General features: G+C 35.7%; 2 protein-coding genes across 7 annotated transcripts in view; one reads left to right on the top strand and one right to left on the bottom strand.

The window, feature by feature from the left end:
* Window positions 1-45: 45 nt before the first annotated feature.
* On the top strand, window positions 46-11,044 carry LOC131944512 (ectonucleoside triphosphate diphosphohydrolase 5). Its single transcript, XM_059305187.1, has 14 exons — window positions 46-54; window positions 5,669-5,931; window positions 6,064-6,152; window positions 6,270-6,413; window positions 6,609-6,687; window positions 6,998-7,033; window positions 7,276-7,364; window positions 7,674-7,756; window positions 8,011-8,090; window positions 8,238-8,334; window positions 8,583-8,800; window positions 8,906-9,018; window positions 9,551-9,659; window positions 9,973-11,044. The coding sequence occupies exons 2-13, from the start codon at window positions 5,685-5,687 to the stop codon at window positions 9,650-9,652; spliced, it is 1,377 nt and encodes a 458-aa protein (XP_059161170.1). The 5' UTR covers window positions 46-54; window positions 5,669-5,684; the 3' UTR covers window positions 9,653-9,659; window positions 9,973-11,044.
* A 1,434-nt stretch (window positions 11,045-12,478) lies between these two features.
* The window catches only part of LOC131944511 (serine/threonine-protein phosphatase 4 regulatory subunit 4), a 57,534-nt gene continuing 42,089 nt past the window's right edge, over window positions 12,479-27,923 (bottom strand). For 2 of the 6 annotated variants that reach the window (XM_059305185.1, XM_059305181.1), the window contains exons 6-28: window positions 25,659-25,679; window positions 24,274-24,380; window positions 23,916-24,023; window positions 23,282-23,403; window positions 22,455-22,577; window positions 22,201-22,301; window positions 21,712-21,792; window positions 21,453-21,572; window positions 21,286-21,363; window positions 21,112-21,195; window positions 18,635-18,817; window positions 18,147-18,252; window positions 17,504-17,796; window positions 17,321-17,365; window positions 17,077-17,157; window positions 16,843-16,957; window positions 16,583-16,699; window positions 16,273-16,359; window positions 15,685-15,756; window positions 14,382-14,502; window positions 14,226-14,293; window positions 14,010-14,061; window positions 12,479-13,864 (exon numbers count right to left, since the gene is read on the bottom strand). In XM_059305185.1, the coding sequence (XP_059161168.1) occupies window positions 13,840-13,864; window positions 14,010-14,061; window positions 14,226-14,293; window positions 14,382-14,502; window positions 15,685-15,756; window positions 16,273-16,359; window positions 16,583-16,699; window positions 16,843-16,957; window positions 17,077-17,157; window positions 17,321-17,365; window positions 17,504-17,796; window positions 18,147-18,252; window positions 18,635-18,817; window positions 21,112-21,195; window positions 21,286-21,363; window positions 21,453-21,572; window positions 21,712-21,792; window positions 22,201-22,301; window positions 22,455-22,577; window positions 23,282-23,403; window positions 23,916-24,023; window positions 24,274-24,380; window positions 25,659-25,679 (2,310 nt within the window). In that variant the 3' untranslated portion in view covers window positions 12,479-13,839. The remainder of the gene's footprint in view (window positions 13,865-14,009; window positions 14,062-14,225; window positions 14,294-14,381; window positions 14,503-15,684; window positions 15,757-16,272; window positions 16,360-16,582; window positions 16,700-16,842; window positions 16,958-17,076; window positions 17,158-17,320; window positions 17,366-17,503; window positions 17,797-18,146; window positions 18,253-18,634; window positions 18,818-21,111; window positions 21,196-21,285; window positions 21,364-21,452; window positions 21,573-21,711; window positions 21,793-22,200; window positions 22,302-22,454; window positions 22,578-23,281; window positions 23,404-23,915; window positions 24,024-24,273; window positions 24,381-25,658; window positions 25,680-27,923) is intronic. The other 4 variants (XM_059305186.1, XM_059305182.1, XM_059305183.1 and 1 more) reach the window with 3 other exon arrangements.

The raw sequence follows: 27,923 nt of genomic DNA, 5'->3' as shown, positions 1-27,923 counted from the left end.
AAACCAGCTTTCTGAAATCATGAAACATTTGCTGACTTATCCCCCTTGGACCAAGTAAATGTTGTTTAATTATATTATAAAATACCATAGTATGGAATGGATAGACTATTAATTTACTATTAAATTATTAGTATTATAGAATAGAATGAGATATAATTCATTATAGAATACCATAATTATAACTAAAACTATAGATCTATTTCTATATAGAGTCTAGTAAACATACACAAGGTAATCCAATCTATCGTTTTAGGTGCGTAAAATCGGCCGAGGCTTAGGTACTTTACTACTTTAGGTAGTCAAGTCAGTTTTGAGTTTAGCCTTAGGAAATTTAGGTAGATCTACAGTAATCTACACTAACGTAAAATCGGCAGAGTTTAGATCTAGAATCTAGTAGTGTGGAAAAAACGTGACTTTAAACTTTAAATTTTAGTAGGCCTGTTACTACTTATTTCACATTTCTAGGAGGATTTAGGGCCTTTAAGCCTATGCTAAAACTAAATGCTTTGAAAGAATGAAAGCTACAAAAATGTTTCAAAGTTTCATTCACCTACCTGTTTTTATAGTTTTAAGGGTAGGAATGTTGGGATATTTTTCCTAATTATCATAGAATGATAAAATGTACACAGATTAATCCTATAATATAGCTAGTCTCATAACGCGAGTTGAATTACCTCCCCTGACCCGCTTTTTTATGGCCACTTTCTAGTTCGTTTTTTTCGATCGCGTCTCGGCACTGTTGCTAAAAATAGCATTCGCGCAATACCATACGGGTAAATCTGTTTGGCGTCTGCTACACGTGATAGATCGTTGAATGGCCGACAAGCTGATATAAAAATTATTGCGACCGGATGCGATTTTCGTGGAAATTGAGCTAGATTTAGCAAAAGACAGCTATATTTGTGTAAAATATTATTATTTATACTTCTACTTACACAGATATTTTGATAACTGCAGTTCAGCCGTCCATTTTTCTTTTAAAATGTATCTTTAGAATTTCTGTACCTTTTGGCAATCGGTCAGGAGCATTTGCGCACTAAACCCACCCCCCTACGGCAGATCCGATTTTTTCCCCAGTGAACTCGTACTGACCTCCCACATAGCTAAGATAGTACATTGATACTGATGGGAAAGCCTCTAAATCTGTATTCCTACTATACTAGAGATCTAGAAATAAATCTAGATCATGGAGTTTTTATAATGACTTTAAATTGAATGTCTCCAGTTTAAGATATTTTTTTTTCAAAACATAGCTACTTTTAGTACTGTATTTAAGTATTTCAAACCCTTTTGGTAGTTTTTTCTTAAACTTAGACCTAGATCTAGTGATTAGATATCTATATTTTGTACCTATAACTTGCAGGCCTATTAAAATAATAATAAAACAGTTTGCTTGATAACTTCATTAGGTCTTTCATAAACACAAATGTTATAAACATATAAAAATCACAAAACCATAGGTAATATCTGAATTCTGTAGCCTACCTTACATTTAGGCTAATACTGAATTAAAAAGAAATTACATTAAGGTTTGAAATTAATACAACTTGTAATTAAGAAAGAAAGCTTCAATTCTAAACACTACAAGATATAATAACAAACAATGAAACAAATTCAAAGCTTTTTTCAACCCATTTAGTCGAAAAGATTTTTATTTTTTCCGATATTGACCAAAATAAGTTTTTAAAGCTTAGGCCTAATGTTTTTACAAACATAACTCAATTTTATTAGGCCCCTGTAAACATTAAGATTCCTCTGTAGACAAAGCAATCTATTTGGCAGATGAAGTAGAGTTCATGTTTCTTGACCTCGGCATATGAAGTGATTGTCCGTGTGGTCAGCGATATTCACAGCCGCCTTTACTTTTTACCTTTAATTTCCCCAATGTATATCAGGTACCCATCAGAAATGGGTGGACTCTAATTGAATTTTATTAAACAAACATTTTGATATAGGCCTAGATCTATAATCTATAACATTCCAAACAACATCTGTTCTGTAGAATTTACCTTTCTGCTTCCAAATGCGGTATTTTCCAATTGAAAATTCATCACAAAACATACAATAAATTATATAAATGGCATTTTATAAATTTATATAAACTATTTACTTTCACCTTGGTGTAAAAAAATGTAGGTATAAGCAAACTGATTTCAATAGTAAGAAAGAATCATGTCTTTTCTTGCTTACTAGCTTTAAAACAAGTGAATTTGACTTTTTACCTGCGTTTTTGGTCGCGTTTCTATATATTTTATTTGCGACACTAAAAAAATTATATTTAATCAACCGATTATGCTAAATTAATAAAATTGGTACTGTTGGAATGCATTTTTAAAGCTCTACCATTATATGCTATTCTTTTTATAATTTGAAGAAAATTGAATTTATATGAGACTAACTATATAATATACCCCATTGATAAAAATACCAAATTTATCATGCTAGGCCTAATAGTTTTTTTTATATGAATTTTTAAAGTTATGTATTAAACTTGTTATATATCACTGTAACATCGGATTTAATTGTGTGATTGGCTTTAGGCTTGCATACCACTGCTGCTATTTGAGATAAAATTATAAAACTTTGCACATTAGTGCTAGAGAGTGTGGGCAATAGAAATATGAAAGTAAAATCAAAATTTGATGAAGGATAATTAGAACTAATCAGGTCAAATTAAAGTGAGGGGTGCTGTTCTAATAGTTCTATATAGGTCAAGATGCAGACTGAAAGTCTGTTTTTTTTTTAATATTAAAATTGAAACTTTGCTAGAGGGTGGGGGTAAGAGAAATATAGAAAAAAATTAGATTAAGTATGACTGCATATAATTAAAAAGTCCTATGAAAGGGTGTTGCACCCTTTTATAGTAATTATAGTGACTGCAACAGATGTATGTCCAGAATGCTACTATAATAGATAGGATAAATTTGGTGATTGATACTGAAGCATGTAATAAGAAGAATGCTGAAAAATAAAACTAGGGATGGTGTGGTAAAGCACTCAACTACTAACATGCAAGTCTTAAGCTCAGATCTCAGACAAGTCTGTCTGTGCAGCGCGCAGCATCCACCTAGCTCAGATGAGTACCTGACACAAGGGAAAGTAAAGATAGCTTGGCAGAGAGCTAACCACACCATCACTTCATGTTCAGTGGTCAAGAAACAGATAAACTCTACTTCAGCTGCTCTATGGATGATGGATTGACAGGTCAAAAAGGGAAACTACTTTAATATACTAGGGTCTTTACCAGGCCCTATTGATATTATTATTTTGGTACAACTAATCAATAGAAAAACCTTAAATTCTTGTAAAAGTTTATTAAATGTTAAGTAAGTTGTACCACATCAGAAGTTACAGCTTCCCTGTCTATCTGCTTATATGAATATATTGGCAATATGCTGTGATTTAAATACGTAATGTTTGTTGTATTTGTTTTTTGTTACTTTTTATTATTAAATGTAAAAATTGTATCCTAAATTATTATGAATAATAACTATCATGCCTTTTTCATGTCATTCTAAATTCACTGCCTTATTAATTAGTATCCCCCCCCCATGTCAATTGCTGCGCCTTTTGTTTATTATTTAGATCTACTATTTACTAATGTCATAGGCATAATTATCACAAATAATTAATTAAGTTTATCACCAAGCTTCTTTACTTATCATAACCAATAATAGGCCCAGACTTACTTTATCAATCGATACATATTACATATAGCATTAGTTATACTAAGAAATAGGCCTATAACTTATTTATTATTTATAAATGTAGATATAGTATAAAGTAGGCCTATAGTTTAGTATTAACTTAATTAATAATTAAGTATAAGCCTTAAATCTAAGTAGGTATGTGTGAAATGCTTAACACTAGTTAATGTAAGCCTAAGCTTCTTGTCTGTCGTTTTTAATAGATAACTTGATCAATGTATTTTATCTAGTTTTAACAGTGCCACCCACAATTTAAATTCTTTCCAACTTCGAAAACTACGTCATTGGCATTAGTGCGCGTATTTTATCGATAATAGGTAGTGCGGTGCCAAACGGACGCCATGGCGTTGTCAAGGCTGAAGCGCTAGCTCGGGGATTTGACATGTATGATAACTCGTAAACAGAAGTAGTAAGTGCCATAAAACCGTTATTATAATAATATTTGTTTATTTAATGGACACTTACAACTAATGGCAAGACACTTATAATGTGTTTAATACGTAAACTTATTTAAAATGTGACAGCACCGTACGGGACATGTTCGCGAGATAAACTCTTTAGAATCGTGCGATCGATTTCGGCTTTAAGATTGTCATAATGGCGATGATTTTCTAATTGAAACATATAATACGTCTACACTAGAATATCTATATCGAATATTTCTAAAAACTCGATTCCAACAGTGAGATTCGGCATTCTTCGGAAAAGGGCGAGTTTTTATAAAGTCTGCATCAAAAAGTCCGGATGTGGAATACCGAATCGAAACAGCGGAAGTCGGAATGCCTATTTTAAGGGGCCATCCATAAATTACGTCACACTCGGGGGTGGGGAGGGGGGGTCCATAATTTTGTGACGATGTGTGATGAGGGGGAGGGGGGAGGTTCAGATGGTGTGAAGTCACTTTTTTGCATTATTAAAAAGCAATGTTAGAAGACGAGTTTTAGCCGTTATTTTGCGTTTTAGAAGACGGTTTTAATTGATCAAACTACTATATGTTGACGGAGTTCTGACAAGATTTTGGAAAAATATAGATCTTTTAAGAAAAATTCAACAGCAATTTTTAGGGGGGGGGGGGTCATAGGCTGAGGTGTGACATCATTTTAGGGGGGGGGGGGCTGGCTGTTTGTGGCAATGTGTGACGAAGGGGAGGTAAAATTCATTAAAAAATGCGTGACGTCATTTATGGATGACCCCCAAACAATTTTATTAAAACTTTTCAGTAATAAATAATAAATAAAGACTAGCGATGTTTTCATCACATGCAACCAAGCACATTTACTTTATTTTTGGTAAAATATAAAAGCCTTAACAATGAGGCAACTTTTTCCCACATTACTGCCTCGGCCGATTTTACGCACCTAAAACGATAGATTACCAAAAGTTGCCTCATTGTTATTTGTTAAGGCTTTAATAATAGAAGTATATTGATATATTGTGATAAATTTGTGATCATTTTTATTTTATAGTCTACCTCTACTCTAACAGTTGTAAGTCGTTATTTTACTAAAATAACTTTTAATTATGAAATGATTACAATTAGCTAGACTATAAGATTATAAGGTACACATTTTTAGTAATGGAAAAGTTGGGTAGTGCAGATGTAGATCCAGATCCAGAGTTAGACTCAGCATCTGTTAGGACTAGTTTAAATTACTAAATTTAGGCCTATAAATTATTGCTGCTGTGTGGTGTTAGACTGTTAGTTGACTGTAGTAGTCATAATTTAACATTACAGGATAAACCCCATAAATAAAAAATATGTAGGGCCTATATGGTATCAAGTGATCGAAATCGACATTAAAAATAGGCCATCATCATTATAAAAAACTATTATTTTTGTGGATGCCCACAATTATTTTACTAATACTAACCACACCATAATTGTATGCTAACCCTTACTTTCTAAATTGATAGTATGGCTGATATTAAATTACTACTACAAATCCTATCCCTTCCTTTAGGCAGCGTAATAACATAATGGATGAAAGGAACATAGAGACCATCAACAACAGACCTGAATCTGGAGATGCTTGCGTTAACTTCATCAACTCAAAGTGTATTATCTTGGCTGTGTTAGTTGTTGCCTTAACACTGTTCAGTGTCACTAAAATCACAGGCTACAATCAGTCAGAACAATCTGTTGAAGATGTGTATTCAGTTGTGTTTGATGCAGGAAGCACAGGATCAAGAGTGTTTGTCTTTCATTTTCATTACTTAATCAGAGGTAGGCCAATATTCAATCTCTTCAAATGCCAAACTGAAACATTATTAGACACTAAACAGTTGAAACTTTTTCTCAGTTTTATTCAATTTTGTGTTACATTGTCAGAAATTTAGTGCTGTCATATGATTACAGGGACAAACAAATATAAAGTCACTTTGGAAAAGGAAGTTTTCCAGTCAGTAGAACCTGGAATCTCATCTTATGCTCATAAATTGTTTGAGGTTATTTAATTTATTCAAAAACATTTGTAGCTAAGCAGTTTTTTTTAACTAAAAGCTTTAGATTTTAGTTTTAAATGTGAAAAAAAAAGTGATACACATCTTTTTGTGCATGTTTAGGTATCAGAAAGTCTTGAACCGTTGCTGCATAAAGCAGTGAACTCTGTACCAGACAGCTGTAAGGCCAGAACACCAGTTGTATTTAAAGCTACTGCAGGGCTTAGACTACTATCAAAGGAAAAAGCTGAGAATATCTTACAAGAAGTAAGTTGGGCTTTTTAAATCCCTGGTTTTTATAAGGCTGTTTAGTACATAAGAATAAAAAGTGTTGATATAGGGCTTTTTGAAAGATGGGAAAAGGCTAATATTGGGCTGTTTAGAACATGGGAATAAAAGAGCTGATGTGTAGTTATTTATAAGATGGGAATAAAAATATTGTTTGAAATGTTGCTTCTCCAGGTGAGAAGACTTTTGGTCCAGTCTCCCTTTCATTTCCCTGACCCACAGCAGGTGATTGTCATGAGTGGAGAGGAAGAAGGTAGGACTAGTTTTTAGGAAATGTTGGTAATTCAACTTGAATCTTTTACACCAATTTACTTATGAATGTTCTAAATTTTTTAAAAAAGGTAATGGGCTATGTTGTATGTGGTATAATAAAACAATTATTAAACTCTCAAGAAAAAACCCAGGATTAAATAATTATTGTTTTGTTTCTTATATATATTTAAAACATTAATTTCATCGCTGCTATTTACACTATTCAGAACTTCTTTACTTTGACTTATTTTAAAATTATTATCTTCTTCCAAGCCTTGTTTAATAAAAACAAAAAACAACTTGTTCCTCAGGACTTTTTGGATGGGTATCTGTTAACTTTTTGCTAGGTGTGTACATTTTGCTGTTATCCTACCTTTGCTTAATGATTCCTTAGGTAAAATTAGTTTTATTTGGTCTTATCTTTTGGAAACACTGTGGGCCTACTGTGATATTCATGTTGTAATAAGCTGTGGTTCCTTTAATACCATTTGGTAAAGATTGTAATAATTTTCGTGGTTGTTGAACTCTGTAATATTTATATCCAAGGTTAACCAAAACTTTGTGTTAATTTCCTTTAAAAATTGAACAGATTTAATATGGAGCAAACAGCGTGATACAGTAACTACTTTTGATTTAGGAGGTGGCAGCACTCAAATCACATTTGAAATATCCGTAAAGGTATGTTATTGATGTACTTCTACTTGCAATAATCTAAATATTTTGGAAAAACACTTGCAGATATTTTCTTTGTTGGTTATAGTCCCTAGAATTCTATAAATTTCTTAATTTCTTTCCAGATCTAAGTTTTAAATTTTTTTAAAATAATTAAGGAAATGTCCAAAGAGGAAACATCCAAAAACTTGTTTTTGGTCCATGTCAACTATAATGATCTGGACCATCTCTGTTAACTGGGGCAATGCATTTTAAAAAGAAAAAAATCCATTATTTTGTTAATGTATTAAAATTTAATAAGAAGTTTATTTACAGGAGCACCTTAGTGACTATGATATTGAAGATTTATTCAAGATAAATTTTAAAGATTTCCCCGAACGATTCGTCTTCACTAAAAGGTAGTGATTTAAAAATGTAATACAAAGAACAGTAAGACCTTTTTGATTAAATTAAAAAATAAATATAACCTTGGTATGCCAGCTACATTAAGAAAATTGTGTTCATAAACTTTTATTGCTAATCTTAAATTGATGGTTGCCTTACTTAAATTACATTTTCCCTAAATTTTAGAGTGCTCACACATTTGTTCAAGCACTCAAAGCTGAAATTGATCTATTTGAATAGAAACCTAAGAGAGATTTTTGTGTTTCAGTTATTTGACCTATGGTTTGAAGTCAGCCAGACTAGCAGTTCTGGGGGGAACTGAAGGTCAAAATAGCAACATATCATATGGTAAATTGTTTTGTTTTTTTGGCAGAATCAACATACCTTTGGTAAATGCCAGTTTATTATACTACTTGTCCTTAAATTTAACTACTAATTAAATCATTAGTGGTAAAGTCTTGTTTTAACTATTTCTGTAATGATGTGTTTAAACAGAACAAGCTACACAAGAAAAAATCCTGCTGCAGACACCATGTTTGGGTGTTGATCAAAGTTTTCTGTTTTCACATGCAGATCTTCACTATCTAGTCAGGTACAGCTCAATGGAATCTTATTACATTGATTTTAGTATGGTAAACAAGATCAGTATACTAAGTACTCTTTACACTGATATATTTCATTATACTGTTCATATTCATCATTAACCTGTCCATACATTGTCATTGTACTGTACATATATCATCTTTACATTGTCCTCATATCATCATTACACTGTCTATATATCATCATTTGTTGACTCAGCTGCCTTAAATGCCTTAATGCTAACATATTGTCTTCCAGGGGAAGCAATCCAGACCCCAATGTACTATCACAATGTCAGGAAAAGGTAATCCAGTTTGTGAGAGCTGGTGCTTTAGTCCAGAGTCAGGAAGTAAACAAGAGAGAAATTCACCTTTTTTCTTATTTCTTTGATGTGGCCAGATGGTCCAAGCTTATACCATGGAATGTAGACAGCCAGGTTCTCCTTGTTGAAGATTTTTTATCAGCTGCTGAGAAGTGTAAGAGAAATTTTTTTTTTTTTTTGGACTATAGCCAATTTTTTTGTACCTTTAAACTAGTGTGGTAACCTTTTAGTGTAGCTAATATTTATATTCTACTTCCAGATTGTCACCGTGATAGAATGTCTAGCAAATATCCATTTTTGTGTATAGATCTACTTTATATACACAAACTTTTGTCTACTGGAGTTGGATTGCCGGGCAACAAGGAACTTTACGTAAGTTTAGTTGAAGTTTGGTTGATACAACTTTAATTTTAGTGGTAACGATTTAAATGTGTCGCAGTACTGTCCCTTTATGTAGACACCATAGTGCTCACAGATTTGATATGATCTCAGTACTGCCCCTTTATGTGCCTACAGATTTGATCTCAGTACTGTCCCTTTATTTATGTAGACCCACAGATTTGATATGATCTCAGTACTGTCCCTTTATGTAGATCCACTGTAGTGCCTACAGATTTAATATGATCTCAGTACTGTCCCTTTATGTAGACCCACTGTAGTGCTCACAGATTTGATATGATCTCAGTACTGTCCCTTTATGTAGATCCACTGTAGTGCCTACAGATTTAATATGATCTCAGTACTGTCCCTTTATGTACACCCACTGTAGTGCCTACAGATTTGATATGATCTCAGTACTGTCCCTTTATGTAGACCCACTGTAGTGCTCACAGATTTGATATGATCTCAGTACTGTCCCTTTATGTTGTAACTACAGTTGTGTTACATGTTGCTCCATGTGTAGGTAGAAAAAAAGATCCATGGGAGAGAAGTCAGCTGGTGTCTGGGTGCTGCTCTATCTCAAGATTTTTTCACAGTTTCAAGTCTGGCCCAGCGTCAAGTTTAAAGTTGTGGTAAGAAATAAAAAATGGCAGCTTCAATGAAAACCTTTCTAAAGCCCTCCTACATGTAACAATGAGCATTCATTATTGGCACACACTTTTTATAAAAATAGAAAAGCTCACAGCATTTTTTTTAAAACCTAGTTAAAGTGTACAATATATTCTTTAGAAGATATTTAGTTGATTTTTTCTAACTAAAATTAATGTATAACCAAGCTATGTTGGCTAAATTAAGTTACATGTTTTTAACATTTTTTAACAAACTACTTTGTGCTATTGTTTTTTCTCAATAATTATCTGTATTTATTTTTAAAAATACTTTCAGATATGAAGTTGCAATATGTCTTTCATATTTTATCAAGTCTCAAAAATCCTCACAAGAATGAAAGAGCTTTTTCCAGTTTTCATTTTAAAAAGTAAATACTCATTATGCAATTGTTTTCTTATTGATTTTTTTTAAAAAGGCTTTTTGTGTACCTAAATATGGTCTATTGTTAAATGTGATCAGTGTTCATCTTAATAAGACCACATTATAAAAATATTTATTTATATATTTTTTGCTTGACAAATAAAAAAACATCAATGTTCAAAGAAAGTTCTTTGCTTTGTTATAAAAACATCAAGAAAACACCTTTAAAAAACAGAAATAAACACAAGTATTAATGTAAGGCGCTGAACTGTTTTTTTCTTAATCACAGGTGAAGTAGATGGTCAGATACAATTTTAAGCAACATTTGATTTTGAAACTGAAAACTAAAGTTTATTATTAGATGTAAATCTATAGCCAACTTTTTTTCCTATTTTAAAAATCTCAGATATACATTATTTTTTATCTTCATTATAACATCTATTGTCCAGCATTAAAAAAATTGTTTTATTCATTTTTATACCTAGACCCACATTTTTTATTTAACAATAATGGTTTTCATGATATCAAATTTCAATGTGTAGGAAAAAAAATGGTCACAGGTATCAGCTATAGCAGACCTCATTCAATAATTTTGTTCCTTTAACACTTGGAATAACCCACTTGATGTTAAATTTTATTGTTGGGGTGGTGTGCAATGTAAATCTTGTTTACTTATTTGATTTTAGACTTTTTTAAACACATGAAATATAAACATTGTTAAAAACCTTGTAACAATTAAATAAGTTGTTGAGAGTCTGATAAACAAAATTAAACAGCAGACTGTTGAGTAAGTAGATATATCTCTTTCAGAAACTGACTGCTAGGGTAACCATGTTTTAGAACTTACTTGACAGTACATTTATTTCATAAAATGTTGGGATTGCCGAGATACTATTCTGGTGGAATAGTATTAACTACTTGTCTCTAAATACTTTACAAACAGCCTACACATTTACTGCCAAATACTCACTTGATGAATAAAAAAGAATGCACCAAAAAGTAGGCTTATATCTTAATATTTTTTTAAGGCAGTGAATAAATGTTTTTAAAATAGTTTTTGGTACACTTAATAGATATGGTATCAGTCTGTTAATATCGACTTACTAAACTAATTTATAGTAAACAAGTTATATATCCAACACTTGTATCATATTCTAAACTTTAAATTTATTTTCTTTTTGTCACAAAAAATGATCAAAACAAAGAAATGAATTGTTTAAATAGAAAAAATATATAATAATATATCCAACATTGGCAAGTTGTGTCAGAGAACACTCACAACAGAAATATTTAGGTTGTCTCCCTTACACACAGTTGAAAATTCCTATCTGTCAATTGCCATATTATTGCTCAAGTGGAATGCTAGTATTTACATCAAATAGAAACTCTGTAAACAACAGAAACAATACATGGAGGGATCCCACTAGCTGCTCACTTGCTTCATCTGCAGCTTTTAGATTACCACAGACATAGCTCATTTTAAACACTCAAGCGAAAACAGACATTACATCTTATTTCAAGAAATTCAAACTTAATATTCAAATAATTTTAAGTGTGATTTTGCAAGATATAAAAATTAGGATTTTTTTTGTTTTAAACTGTAAATTGACACTAGCACAATTTTATCACAAACTATTGAGTGTAAGTGTAAACAAAACCAGTTATCAAATTTAAACTGGCAAAAACATCCAAGCAATGTCAATTTGTAGGTCTTTATTTAATATTTTTAGCACAAAAAAATCTAAACAAGTGTTAATTAAATTATTTGTTTGTCAGTACCAATGACTGAAAAAAGATCACAGACTAACAAAAAAAAAAGAAATTTATAAAAATCATGCCATGTTATGGATATAGTCAGTTGTATCAGAAAAATGCTAGCACATTTAAGATAACTTTGCCTTAGAATAGTTACATACTAAACTTGTATCAGTAGTATAGTTAATACATTTTAAGCAAATATAATATTTTTTTCTGGTCAAAATTAATTTGTTTGCAGTGTGTCATGTAAAAATTGCATACATAGGTAGACTTCTGCTAGAGATATTTCAAAAGGAAGCAAATACTGTGCTGACGGATAGTTCTTCTCCACCCGGTGTAAACAGGTGAAAAAAATCCTCCAAGTACAATGTTGATCTTATTGCACAGTTGAGGGAAGAATCCAGTAACAGAAGAGTACAAGGAGAAATGGAGCACTTAACTAATTCATGACACAATGTTGATTTTGAGGTAGAAAAAAATTAGTAAAATAAAATGAATTTATGGTTGCATTAAAGTTTGTTTTATTGTTGATAAATAATGTTAAAACAGCCTTCACTTTTATTCAACTGATAAGCTGAAATTTATAAACTGCTTTTAAATTAATTTAAGAGCAGTTATCTTCATGTCAGCTTTTTTCCATTTGGGTAGCTTGGAAAATTAAAGTCATTTTAACAATAATGTAAAACGTTAGATCCCACTGATCCATTGTTTTCAAAATCCTCGGACTTGATTAGCAAATATTAGTGCAAAAATGATCTAATGTTAGTTGATGCTTGTAATTCTAATGTAAACTAAAATAAAGCCCATAAACAAATGAGTAAAGCAATGAAAATGGACGGTAGCAAATCAAAATGTAATTGTGTCATCGAGGGTGGACGGTACAAAATGATACATGTCAAAGCCAAAAACATTTCAAAATAAAAGCTCAGAAAATAATTCACTTGCTTAAATGGAACTTTCTGGAATGTGAAACATAATAAAGCAATGAAGATTTTTTTAATCTAGAGATTTAACAAAATCTTTCACTCGGTTTCCCCTAACAAGTACTTACCTACAGACATACAAAGTTTGGTGTCAATTTCTTCTAGTGCAGCCTTTTTGGCAAGGGTTTACTCTTACAGAATTAAAAACATTTTACAATTTAAAAAAAAAATTCAATGAAGGTTAGGATTTTAAAAAAATATTTTAAAACAGATTTTGCCAAGAAAGTTAATGCAAAAAAGTAAAAATTGTTCTTTCTTGTTTAACTTGTTTCTTTCCTTACCAGTATTTTTATTATTACAAAAATTCTGTTTTACAAGTACAAAAAAATTGGTGCAAGTCAAGAAATTTTCAAACAAGCATGTTTTTTCAAGCCTATTGTTTCATTTACAAAGGCTTCTATGGCAAGATACATTTTCACACTTCCATTGAAGTCAAGGGTAATTAAACAAGCCATTACTGGTGTCATTGGATAATTAGATTCCTTCACACATCAAAATTTCTAATTATAGACTATCACATTTACTTTAACAACAACAGTTTTAACAATAAATAAGAATGTAAAAAATAAACATTGAAAATTAACAGATGAAATATCTGATCAGCGATATGTTTGTTTTCATTAAGTACTCATTTTCACAGTCATTTACCACAAAGTAAAATGCAAACTTCAATCCCACATTTTCTCAGAGTTAAGGTATAAATTCAATACATCTCCACAATTATTTAAATGTATATTTACTGCATTATTTAAAAAATGAAGAATTACTAGTTTGGCAAGGAGGTGTAAAGCGTTGGATCCAGACCTACTTAAATCCAACTGTTTATGAAATTGTTCTAGTGATGATGGCTAAATACCAAATGATTCCCCCATCTTAGTGGAAGCGTTCTCCAGGTTCTACCACTATGTGGCTCGTGTCCAGTGCTGCACAAACTAGGTCAGAGCAGCACCAAAGATTTTAGTTCAATGGTTTTCAAAGATGGTGGCACAAGTTGCATTAAAAATAAACATTTCCAATGTTTAGATATCCTTCAGATATCCTTTTATTTGGTTGGTTTTTTAGGAGTTCTGAAAAAATGTACAGATTTCTAAAATATTTCAGTACAAAGTTATCTAAAATATCTAGATAAGCATCTAATTAGTTGCCAACTCATAATTAAGTGAATGAAATAGTAAAAATATTTAACTGAAGGAACAATTTAAGTAAACTGACCTTGGTGCAGAGGTTAACTTTGATGATGTAGATTTTGTTTTCCCTGAAGAATCTGAAACAGATTTTGTGTTTAAGGTTTAACATGCACTTTAAAAATAAAATCATAAACTTAAAGTACAACAATATATGTTGTAATAATTGGAAACCTTAAATCACAAAAATAAACATGAATATAAATATTTTGCCATATATAAAAATTTCTGACTCTCAACTAACCACTCAAGGTGCTGTTGGCACTGCCCATAGAGCCACGTCTAGCAAACACGTTGTTCACTGGGGCTCGGCTGGAAAGAAAAGAAAAATTATGTCCTGACCAGTCTATAAGCATAAGGTACATGTGTAAGGTAGTTAATCCTATGGAGAGTTGCGTACCTTGTTGAGGCAACTCCAGGAGAACTTAGTGCTGGGGAAGATGAGTTGGTGGTGACTTTCTTAACTGGGGTTGGCGAGGATTTCTTGTTGACAGACATGCTCGGAGACAAGGTAGTTAGTGCTGTGGGAGACATCATTGTATGGTCAAGGTTGTCTCAAACAGACACTTATTAAAGGTCAAGGTTGTCTCAAACAGACACTTATTAAAGGTCAAAGTTGTCTCAAACAGACACTTATTCAAGGTCAAAGTTGTCTCATACAGTCATTTATTAACAGTCAAGGTTGTCTAATATATCCAGATGGTTTTGACTAATTGATTAACACTGTTTTCAATAAATGTATCATGCACACATCATATTTTAGCTGTTGTTGTTTAGAATAAGTGTCCAATAACGTTCCATACAGATCATGTACAGCTAACATGCATAAACCTACATAGGAATGGTAGTAACAAAAACAAAAAAGGAGGGGAGGGTGTTATAGAATGAAGAATAGGTACACATTTCAAGTACTTCACTAGACTATTCCCAAAATTATTCCCAACATAGATTTTGGTAGTTTTTAAATCAATTAATTAGTGCTTAGATAAACCTTGATTAGCATAAAAAAGCAATTGATATAGAAAGTTGTGTAACATTTGTTCACAATAGCCAAATTCTTGAATAAAAAGTGTAAAATCAAAACATGCTGCTAAATCTGTGAGATACATGGAAAGATTTGCAAGACATTTTAAGCAGGGAAAAGAAGCAACAGAAATTAGAACAGATATTAAATACAAATATATTGCAAATAGAAAACCAGATAACTGCCTTATCTAACTGGATTTGAAGACTTTTGTATTGTCCTTGATGTCTGCATGCCAGTCCACTTCCAACAACAAAAAAAACCATTTCCATTTATCTTTGAGTATCCACAGTACAACACAAATTTAATTTAAGAAAAGTGGTGATTACATTTTAGCAGTGTTTTAATAGTTTAATACAGAACTAAAGCCAACGTTCTTATAGAGTATACAATTTTTGATAAACATCACTTGATTTTTTTCTCCCATGCTGTTTATATAACATTTGATTTTTTCTTGAGAAATGTTTTACGTTATGTAGTGTACGATGCCTGTAGACATCCTGTGATGATCTCACTGTCACATATACAAAATAAACATACACCATAAAGCAGTGACTTAGTGCAATATTTCAAACAATAATGGCAGTTGCCTATAGTGTGTGAGGGGAAGGAATCCAAAAGAAAATCATGCAAGGGGAACAACCAGCATGCTAGGTGACAGTGGGATGCCACAGCCAACCTGGTTTTGTTGTGACCAGTACTGGGATACGCCTGACTGACTCCTTCTTTGGGGGCGTGCTTGGTCTATGTTCTGTAGAAAGATTCGATTATTAGATCTGGTAGGTGAGGTCTTGTTCTTGCTGTCAATACATTGGTCATGGAGAATTGCATTGCCAAATGACTTGGTTAGGTTATACAAATAATGAATTAAATAGACAGACATTAGTTGGTCAATAGGGTAGAAATAAAGAATCTTAGCTTTTCTGTGAGGAAAAAAGAATGTTGCGTGCTCTATTTCATACAACATATATCATACACTAGTCAAAAATCTGTTCAAAATTGTTTCTATTTCTGTATACTTTTTAAGAAGAACATGCAACCAATTAAACAAAATGGATTAATTACAGTGGAGATATTTCTCACCTGCCAAGTTCTGTTTGCTAATTGTATTGTAAATGTACAGTAATTACATTTAAAAAAATCATTGCTTGTAAACAAATAAAAATCACCCCCCTAAATAAGAAGTAAGCAAGAATAAAATAGGGTTCATCTAGAGCTGCAGAAATCATGCAGTACAATGCGGGCCATGCCTATGAACAAGGCTTACCCAGTCGAGGTATTAAAGATGGAATGCATGTGGTAGATTTAGACTTGATAAGACAAATGTTTGGGTGCTTTTCATCACACATGATGGCTGAAAGTAAAAAGTCAGGATTTTTGTTTTACTGAAACAAAAAATATGTTTATTAACAATTTCCCAGCCTTGTAAATAGGAGCTGAATTCCTGTACACTTGTATAATCATAAGTTGCAGAAACTTAGAGTTAACATTTATAAGAACAAGCCTGAAAATAACTTAATCAAAATTAGTATAATGGAAATGAAGAATCAAATTGAAATATTGGAGCCAGCAATTACCTTTGGAATTTGGAATACCAGTTGTATTTGACGATGGGATGGAGCCACGCTTGCCTGAAATTTCCTTGCTAGTAGATTGGGGAGACTTCATGGAGCCGAGACCCGTGGAGGCAGGAGCTGGAATAAAATGGGTCATTACTGAGAGCTGGAATAAGGTGGCTCTTTACTGAGAGCTGAAAGGTGCGTCTTTACTGAGAGCTGGAATGAAGTGGGACATACAAAGATTGCAAGAAATTTTTTGAAATTAAAATTTTTTTTACATTTCTTAGTAGCTGGTATTTTAGACAGTGGATCTTTTTTATTTCCAGTAACAGAATTTCTTTTTTCTGATCCTTTAGCTAACTTTGATTCCTCTTCACGTTTGTCTTTCTCCTCCTGAAATCAAATGTGGCACAGTTGGTAAAAAATACACATAAAGAAAAAATTAATTACACTTGATAAATAATATAAGCCGCATCAAGAGATAAAATCTTGAAGGAAATACAAATGTTTACCCTTAACAACATCTCTTTCTCTTCATCTTCCCTCTTCAAATCTTCTTCTTCTTCAGCTGATAAGTTTCTCCTGTTGTTTCTCTAAATGAATTAAATTACATGTAGTTTAAAAAAAATATTTAAAAACCCACCTGATTTTTAATAACCAAAAATTCATCAAACTCAAAATATTCAGTTAGTTATCTGATCCTAAAAGTTGTCAGAATTACAATTTTATGGCCATTAAAGTTTTTTTTTAACTTACTGTGCTGTCACTTCCTTCTTGTATCAAAGTTAATTCATCAGATATCTGGAAAATTATTCACAGCTTTGGTTATATAGCAAATAATTTTATCCATCAGACATGTACAAATATTAGTTTTGTTACCTGTACAGAAATGAAGTTGCCTAAGTTGAAAAACAAAAAAATTCAGATTTGTAAACAGACCTGCTGTGCCACCTGCTGTACATCGTGATCTTTATCATAAACAATAATCTGTCTCAGTACGGTGTCCAGGGCCGTGCGCAGACTCTGGTCTTTGGGCAGCTTCAAGCTTCTCTTCATCTCGGGGAACAGACTCAACAGTTTGAGTCTGACAGTTGCCACACGGTCAGACTTCATGTTGAGGATCACCTCGTACAAGTTCTCTTTGAAAGCCTGCTTGGAGTTGACCTCCAGGTAGCACCGGGCCAGGTCTATAAAAAGGCTGCGCTGGTAACAACTTCTGCTCTCACGGAACTCTGCAAAACATTTTGGCTAGTCAGATAAAATCTCTGGCCAAACATTTTGGCTGGTCAGATAAAAACTCTGGCCAAACATTTTGGCTGGTCAGATAAAAACTCTGGCCAAACATTTTGGCTGGTCAGATAAAAACTCTGGCCAAACATTTTGGCTGGTCAGATAAAAACTCTGGCCAAACATTTTGGCTGGTCAGATAAAAACTCTGGCCAAACATTTTGGCTGGTCAGATAAAAACTCTGGCCAAACATTTTGGCTGGTCAGATAAAAACTCTGGCCAAACATTTTGGCTGGTCAGGCAAAAAGACAAGGCTACCTGATAATAAAACAAGCAAATTGTTAGTAGAAGTACCTTCTTTAATTGTGTTTAAAATGTCATCCCTCTGGGCCTTGTACTTGAGATGTCTTGTAAGCACAGACAAGGTTTTAGCTGCCGTTACTTTCACTGGCAGCGCCCGCTGTAGAAGAATAAAGTGATCACTAAAATTTTTGTCAAACACTAATCATACAATGAATGGAAATAACATTTGCATAAAAAGGTCAACTTTCTCACACACAAAAAACAACCTCCACAGCTAAAACAATGAATGTTAAAGAGATTTTACATCACACACATTCTACACAGTGATGGTGCTGTAGTTTAATATATTAGGTTAGCAGTAATGTTGGCAATTTGGGGTGGGTAGGAGAGGGTCAACTGCCCCACAGCCACCTCCAACCTACCCCACAGCCAGCTCCAACCTACCCCACAGCCAGCACCAACCTACCCCACAGCCCAACCTACCCCACAGCCAGCACCAACCTACCCCACAGCCCAACCTTCCCCACAGCCCAACCTACCCCATATCTGAGCTTGTCCAGTAACAGAGGCACAGCTTGGTTGTAGATGAAGTCGTTGCTACACAACAAGTGTAGGGTCTGCATGGAGCGGAGCAAGGCTTCCTGTGTCCTCCAGCAGGGACAATTGAAGACAACGTTCTCAGCCTTCAGGAAGTTGCTCACAACCTCCTCCACAGCATGGGCCTGTGGGTGGGATGGGGGGGGGGGGAATATTGTTTCAGATTTTTAACCGTTATTTTATAGTACAGATATTTCAAACTAGTCCATAGCTGTGGCAACATTTGCACTAGTCTGCACCCCACCAGACCCCAATATCTGTGTGCCCCACCAGACAATATCTGTGTGCCCCACCAGACCCCAATATCTGTGTGCCCCACCAGCCAATATCTGTGTGCCCCACCAGACAATATCTGTGTGCCCCACCAGACCCCAATATCTGTGTGCCCCACCAGACAATATCTGTGTGCCCCACCAGACAATATCTGTGTGCCCCACCAGACCCCAATATCTGTGTGCCCCACCAGACCCCAATATCGGTGTGCCCCACCAGCCAATATCTGTGTGCCCCACCAGACCCCAATATCTGTGTGGCCCACCAGACCCCAATATCTGTGTGCCCCACCAGACAATATCTGTGTGCCCCACCAGACAATATCTGTGTACCCCACCAGACCCTAATATCTGTGTGCCCCACCAGACCCCAATATCTGTGTGCCCCACCAGACCCCAATATCTGTGTGCCCCACCAGACAATATCTGTGTGCCCCACCAGACCCCAATATCTGTGTGCCCCACCAGACAATATCTGTGTGCCCCACCAGACAATATCTGTGTGCCCCACCAGACCCCAATATGTGTGCCCCACCAGACCCCAATATCTGTGTGCCCCACCAGACAATATCTGTGTGCCCCACCAGACAATATCTGTGTGCCCCACCAGACAATATCTGTGTGCCCCACCAGACCCCAATATCTGTGCCCCACCAGACAATATCTGTGTGCCCCACCAGACAATATCTGTGTGCCCCACCAGACCCCAATATCTGTGTACCCCACCAGACAATATCTGTGTGCCCCACCAGACAATATCTGTGTGCCCCACCAGACAATATCTGTGTGCCCCACCAGACCCCAATATCTGTGCCCCACCAGACAATATCTGTGTGCCCCACCAGACAATATCTGTGTGCCCCACCAGACCCCAATATCTGTGTACCCCACCAGACAATATCTGTGTGCCCCACCAGACAATATCTGTGTGCCCCACCAGACCCCAATATCTGTGTGCCCCACCAGCCAATATCTGTGTGCCCCACCAGACAATATCTGTGTGCCCCACCAGACCCCAATATCTGTGTGCCCCACCAGACCCCAATATCTGTGTGCCCCACCAGACAATATCTGTGTGCCCCACCAGACAATATCTGTGTGCCCCACCAGACCCCAATATCTGTGTGCCCCACCAGACCCTAATATCTGTGCCCCACCAGACCCTAATATCTGTGCCCCACCAGACAATATCTGTGTGCCCCACCAGACAATATCTGTGTGCCCCACCAGACCCCAATATCTGTGTGCCCCACCAGACCCCAATATCTGTGTGCCCCACCAGACAATATCTGTGTGCCCCACCAGACAATATCTGTGTGCCCCACCAGACCCCAATATCTGTGCCCCACCAGACAATATCTGTGTGCCCCACCAGACAATATCTGTGTGCCCCACCAGACCCCAATATCTGTGTACCCCACCAGACAATATCTGTGTGCCCCACCAGACAATATCTGTGTGCCCCACCAGACCCCAATATCTGTGTGCCCCACCAGCCAATATCTGTGTACCCCACCAGACAATATCTGTGTACCCCACCAGACCCTAATATCTGTGTGCCCCACCAGACCCCAATATCTGTGTACCCCACCAGACCCCAATATCTGTGTGCCCCACCAGCCAATATCTGTGTGCCCCACCAGACCCCAATATCTGTGTGCCCCACCAGACCCCCAATATCTGTGTACCCCACCAGACCCCAATATCTGTGTACCCCACCAGACAATATCTGTGTGCCCCACCAGACCCCAATATCTGTGTACCCCACCAGACAATATCTGTGTACCCCACCAGACCCTAATATCTGTGTGCCCCACCAGACCCCAATATCTGTGTGCCCCACCAGACCCCAATATCTGTGTGCCCCACCAGCCAATATCTGTGTACCCCACCAGACCCCAATATCTGTGTGCCCCACCAGCCAATATCTGTGTACCCCACCAGACCCCAATATCTGTGCCCCACCAGACCCTAATATCTGTGTACCCCACCAGACAATATCTGTGTACCCCACCAGACCCTAATATCTGTGTGCCCCACCAGACCCCCAATATCTGTGTACCCCACCAGACAATATCTGTGTACCCCACCAGACCCTAATATCTGTGTACCCCACCAGACCCCAATATCTGTGCCCCACCACTCACCCTGTTCTCTGTGAACTGATCAAATCCCTGGTTGGCTAGTGGTGACATGATGTCTTGGAAGTTTGGAATTATTGCTTTTAAAACCTGAAAGTATCAATAGAAATTTCTGAATGCATTCTAATTGAAAAATAAAAAAATGTCACACTATAATATTTAGCCTAGTAAATTACGTACCTCAATATCAGCATCATTAAGCAGTGTATTCAGCTCAGTAAACAAAACCCCAACATTTAAGCCAAGCAACCGAGCAACCTGTTCAAGAAAACAACACAATGTCAGGTGTGTTCATGAAATATTTATAAGGGGCGAATGTCCCAAGAGATTATTTGTAGGTGACTGACCTCGTGAAAACCCGCAGCCAGTGTTTTCCTGACTATAAGGTGGGGGTCCTTGCACAGCTGACTGAAGCTGGTGTTGAGTTCTGACCGGAATAATTTGGGTCCTACAAACAGCACCATTGCCTGGTGGAAACATTGGATTCTCTTTTTACACTGTAGCAATGTTTGTTACCGTAACATTTTTTACAATCTTTTAGCTATACTAAGTTAATTTAAAATGTTATGTAATCTTTTAGCTGTAAACTATTGAAGCCAGACTTACAGGAAAATTATACGCAGCATAGCGCCTTGTATCAGTGCTGGCGTCTGGACTTGGTTCAAACACATCTAATCCATCCATCAACTAAAAACATTGGTAATCTAATTCAGTGAATGTATTCACAATCTAATTCAGTGAATGTATTTACAAACAATCTAATTCAGTGAATGTATTTACAATCTAATTCAATGAATGTATTCACAAACAATCTAATTCAATGAATGTATACACAAACAATCCAAGCCTCCCGTGTCCATACGTAAATCTCCCCTGTGTCTCCTTATGTTAACCTACCCTATGTGTGTCCTCCTTATGTTAACCTACCCTGTGTGTGTCCTTATATTAACCTACCCTGTGTGTGTCCTCCTTATGTTAACCTACCCTGTGTGTGTCCTTATGTTAACCTACCCTATGTGTGTCCTCCTTATGTTAACCTACCCTGTGTGTGTCCTTATGTTAACCTACCCTGTGTGTGTCCTTATGTTAACCTACCCTGTGTGTGTCCTCCTTATGTTTCTTCTCTGACACTCCAATCTTGCACAACTTCTTAAAATATTCTTGAAAATAACTTTTGTCTTCTACTGTCATGTACTCTAAAGGGAGATAATTCAAACACAGCAGCTAATCTGGAGTTATCCTTTTTGTAGGATTTTGTTTAATGAACTAAAATTGTTATCAATGAATTTGTATTTAATACAACTTAAATTAAAAGACTAAAATTGTACACAAACAATTGTTTGTATTACCTAACAAGCTGTGACATAAACGACCAAACAGTCTTGAAGCCACAGGAAGAGTTATGTCCACTTTCATGATGGCTTTCTCCAGCAGTTCTTTCACCATGGGTATGATGGCTTTTTCATTGGCCTCTGTGGTCAAGTAGCAAACACATGGATACACACAGCACTCTCTCATCTATACACACAGCACTCTCTCATCTGTACACACAGCACTCTCTCATCTATACACACAGCACTCTCTCATCTATACACACAGCACTCTCTCATCTATACACACAGCACTCTCTCATCTATACACACAGCACTCTCTCATCTATACACACAGCACTCTCTCATCTATATACACAGCACTCTCTCATCTATATATACAGCACTCTCTCATCTATACACACAGCACTCTCTCATCTATACACACAGCACTCTCTCATCTATACACACAGCACTCTCTCATCTATACACACAGCACTCTTTCATCTATACACACAGGACTCTCTCATCTATACACACAGCACTCTCTCATCTATATACACAGCATTCTCTCATCTATACACACAGCACTCTCTCATCTATACACACAGCACTCTCTCATCTATACACACAGCACTCTCTCATCTATACACACAGCACTCTCTCATCTATACACACAGCACTCTCTCATCTATACACACAGCACTCTCTCATCTATACACACAGCACTCTCTCATCTATACACACAGCACCCTCTCATCTCTACTTCTCTAAATCTTTAAAACCCTGCTTTATGTTGTAGTCATTTTAAACTATTACATTTCTTTAAATAATCAGAAACACTTGCAAGTCAGATAGAAACTGACCTCTGTCCAGCATGGAGATAATGTTAGCTGTAGTCTCAAGACAGGCACAGATAACACTGGGGGACTCGTCTTCTGACAGCTCAATCAGCTGAGGTAAGAGCTTGGACTTTGTTAAATCTAGACTGTACAAAACATTTGATTGGTGAGAGATTGGACTTTGTTAAATCTAGACTGTACAAAACATTTGATTGGTAAGAGCTTGGACTTTGTTAAATCTAGACTGTACAAAACATTTGATTGGTGAGATATTGGACTTTGTTAAATCTAGACTGTACAAAACATTTGATTGGTGAGAGATTGGACTTTGTTAAATCTAGACTGTACAAAACATTTGATTGGTGAGAGATTGGACTTTGTTAAATCTAGACTGTACAAAACATTTGATTGGTGAGAGCTTGGACTTTGTTTAATCTAGACTGTACAAAACATTTGATTGGTGAGAGATTGGACTTTGTTAAATCTAGACGGCACAAAACATTTGATTGGTGAGAGATTGGACTTTGTTAAATCTAGACGGCACAAAACATTTTATTGCTAATCACTGCACCATTTAGAAATACACATCTTTATTGTTTAGATATCACAACAGCAAGTTGTATACACTCTGCGCATTAAAAAAAAAGTTTTTATTTACCCTAATCCATGGGCCACCACATCCAGCCTTTGACACATGCAGGCTCTAACATCGTACTCCACATCTCCACACAGGGACAAAACTACAGGCAACACATCGTTCTTCACTCTGTAGGAACATGGTTTTACCTCAGATTTTATTTAAGATCAGTCACTATCATGACTTAACTACCATGATCAGTCACTATTATGACTTAACTACCATGATCAGTCACTATCATGACTTAACTACCATGATCAGCCACTACCATGAAGACTTAACTACCAAGATGCCATATTATCATAATGAGACAGACCCCCCCCCCCCCCCAACTACCATGATGACTGACCATCTAGAAGGATGTAGTATTTATACTCACACAAAACTCTCAAACTTGGAGGAGACTTTGCCAAGGATCTTACAACATGAAAGCCTTGCTTGCAATGTCTGACTCAACTGCCCTTTGTTTACTGCTATAGAAAGAATCTGAAAATATTAAGCATCGGATCAGTTTTGGTAGTTAGGAAAATTAATTCTAAAAATATTCTCCCATTTTAATCAAAATGACATTTCAAAGTAGAACAGTTGAAGTTTCTAACTTTATAGCTTCTAAACAATTTTTTGAAAAAAATAACCTATTTGATTTAGTCAACAGATTTTATCTAGAATAATTAAACAGAAAAAAATCCTGCCCAAGAAATCATTTTAATCAGCCTTATGAATCTGATTGAGTAAAATAGTTATCAACCAAACACAGAAAAAAGGGAGATAATGTAGAAAGTGACATTTAAAAAAAAATTTGTTTTACATGAGGAACGATTTATATAAATATATGCGTAGTCAAACACCAATGGTAATATAATCAGATTGAAATTAACTAAAAATAGCATGCAGCAAAAATGCTCAACAGATGACAATTGTGACTGTAGGTGACAAGTTTATCAGTGACAAGTCTTTCAGTGACAAAAAAACTGCACCATAGTGATCACTACATTTGGTTATTGTAAAACATTTAAAAATACCCTGACCTTACACTATAATGTAGGATACATATACAATAGGCAATTTTTACATGAAAACAGTCAAATCTCTAAGAACACTTTCCAGGATTATAATCAACATTTAGAAGATTCCTTTTTTCTGACAGTTACTGCTGCACTTATTGAAAAATATTTTATATAGTCATATCCAAATTTTACAAAAATTTCCATTACAGGTAATATTTTCACAAGTTCCTGTATAAACTAAATTCAACTTCTAAAAACAAAATTTCCACTTCAGCTGTCATTTCAAGTGTCTTTATTTAAATAGATTATCTCCCTTAATTAGTACTTTTATTTCCTGTGTCTTCAGCTATCTTTGCTGGCATGTCAGGCTAACTATAAAAACAATGCTCTAGTTAGTATTGTTTTAACCAGAGGCTTCAAACAATAGGAAATTAAGTGAATGAGAATAATTAATCAACTGAATCAAAATAACAATAAAATAATCAGTGTAGAACATCATTAATATAAACTGAACAAATTCAAAACAAAAACTTAAAAAAATTGAGCTGACACAATTAATGTGAGAAAACTTTTGGCAGTCAACAGATGAATCAGTAGCCTGTCAAAAGTTGTGTTACTGTAACTGCATGGTGTGAGGACCAAATGTTCTGTGTGTAGGTTTGTGATAGAGACCAATGTTTAAAATATCAACAGAACAGCAATAGTAATGTGATTAATATGAACACCAAACAACATGCAACTCTTGGTCCATACATACAGAGTTTTCTCCATGGAGGATCTGAAATGGGGGGGATGCTAGTCATCTTAGGCCGTACAGAGAAATGGTAGGGCGTCACTCACATATTGTTTATGGTGTATGGTAGAATTTCAGTCACATATTGTTTATGGTGTATGGTAGAATTTCAGTCACATATTGTTTATGGTGTATGGTAGAATTTCAGTCACATTGTTTATGGTGTATGGTAGAATTTCAGTCACATATTGTTTATGGTGTATGGTAGGGTTTTAGTCACATATTGTTTATGGTGTATGGTAGAATTTCAGTCCCATACAGTTTCTGGTGTATGGTAGAATTTCAGTCACATACAGCTTATGGAGAAAGGTAGAATTTCAGTCACATAAAGTTTATAGTGTATGGTAGGGTTTTAGTCCCATACAGTTTCTGGTGTATGGTAGGGTTTTAGTCCCATACAGTTTCTGGTGTATGGTAGGGTTTTAGTCCCATACAGTTTATGGTGTATGGTAGGGTTTCAGTCACATACAGTTTCTGGTGTATGGTAGGGTTTTAGTCCCATACAGTTTCTGGTGTATGGTAGGGTTTTAGTCCCATACAGTTTCTGGTGTATGGTAGGGTTTTAGTCCCATACAGTTTATGGTGTATGGTAGGGTTTCAGTCACATACAGTTTATGGTGTATGGTAGGGTTTTAGTCCCATACAGTTTCTGGTGTATGGTAGGGTTTTAGTCCCATACAGTTTATGGTGTATGGTAGGGTTTCAGTCACATACAGTTTATGGTGTATGGTAGGGTTTTAGTCCCATACAGTTTCTGGTGTATGGTAGGGTTTTAGTCCCATACAGTTTATGGTGTATGGTAGGGTTTCAGTCACATACAGTTTCTGGTGTATGGTACTGTCAGCCAGTGAAAAAAGACCCTGACAGATCCCAGCTCTCACCCAGGGACCTGATAACAGCAAGGGACAACAACAATAGTTGGTCCAACATTAACAGCAAGGGACACCAACAACAGTTGGTCCAACATTAACAGTAAGGGACACCAACAACAGTTGGTCCAACATTAACAGCAAGGGACAACAACAATAGTTGGTCCAACATTAACAGCAAGGGTCACCAACAACAGTTGGTCCAACATTAACAGCAAGGGACACCAACAACAGTTGGTCCAACATTAACAGTAAGGGACACCAACAACAGTTGGTCCAACATTAACAGCAAGGGTCACCAACAACAGTTGGTCCAACATTAACAGCAAGGGACACCAACAACAGTTGGTCCAACATTAACAGTAAGGGACACCAACAACAGTTGGTCCAACATTAACAGCAAGGGACAACAACAATAGTTGGTCCAACATTAACAGCAAGGGTCACCAACAACAGTTGGTCCAACATTAACAGCAAGGGACACCAACAACAGTTGGTCCAACATTAACAGTAAGGGACACCAACAACAGTTGGTCCAACATTAACAGCAAGGGACACCAACAACAGTTGGTCCAACATTAACAGCAAGGGACAACAACAACAGTTGGTCCAACATTAACAGCAAGGGACACCAACAACGTTGGTCCAACATTAACAGCAAGAGACACCAACAACAGTTGGTCCAACATTAACAGCAAGGGACACCAACAAGAGTTGGTCCAACATTAACAGCAAGGGACACCAACAACAGTTGGTCCAACATTAACAGCAAGGGACACCAACAAGAGTTGGTCCAACATTAACAGCAAGGGACACCAACAACAACAGTTGGTCCAACATTAACAGCAAGGGACACCAACAACAGTTGGTCCAACATTAACAGCAAGGGACACCAACAACAGTTGGTCCAACGTTTCAGCCAGAACTGTCAATTCAGCAAAACCTTTAACTGCTATATAACCTCAATATAACTTCCTTGGTCATTTAGTGAAAAAAGGAAAGTTTAAAAAAAAAAGAATGTTTTATTGTCAACAAAGGCAGAGAAAAGAAAATTCAAATACATTGAAACTCATATAAACAAGAGGAGCAGTTTAAATACGTTGATGTCTTGCAGAGATATGACAAACAAACAAACACAAGAGCTCTCTGGCTTTGGAAATTATCAATAGCAGATCACAAGCACAAATGGCAAATAGAACACGAAGAAAATAATGTGAAAAACTTGAGACAAAACAGATTCAACTTTCTGACAGACAGGAAATAAAAGCAAACATCAAGCACACCACTTACAGCAACAAAAACATGACACACAATTTGACAAAAAATGTGACATGTTAAAGCCATTAAAAAAATGATAAAA

This window comes from Physella acuta, unplaced genomic scaffold, assembly GCF_028476545.2.
Source record: "Physella acuta isolate Inbredline_101_S28 unplaced genomic scaffold, ASM2847654v3 ptg000494l, whole genome shotgun sequence".
NCBI classification, from domain to species: domain Eukaryota; kingdom Metazoa; phylum Mollusca; class Gastropoda; family Physidae; genus Physella; species Physella acuta.
This window is presented reverse-complemented; position numbering and strand designations above follow the sequence as displayed.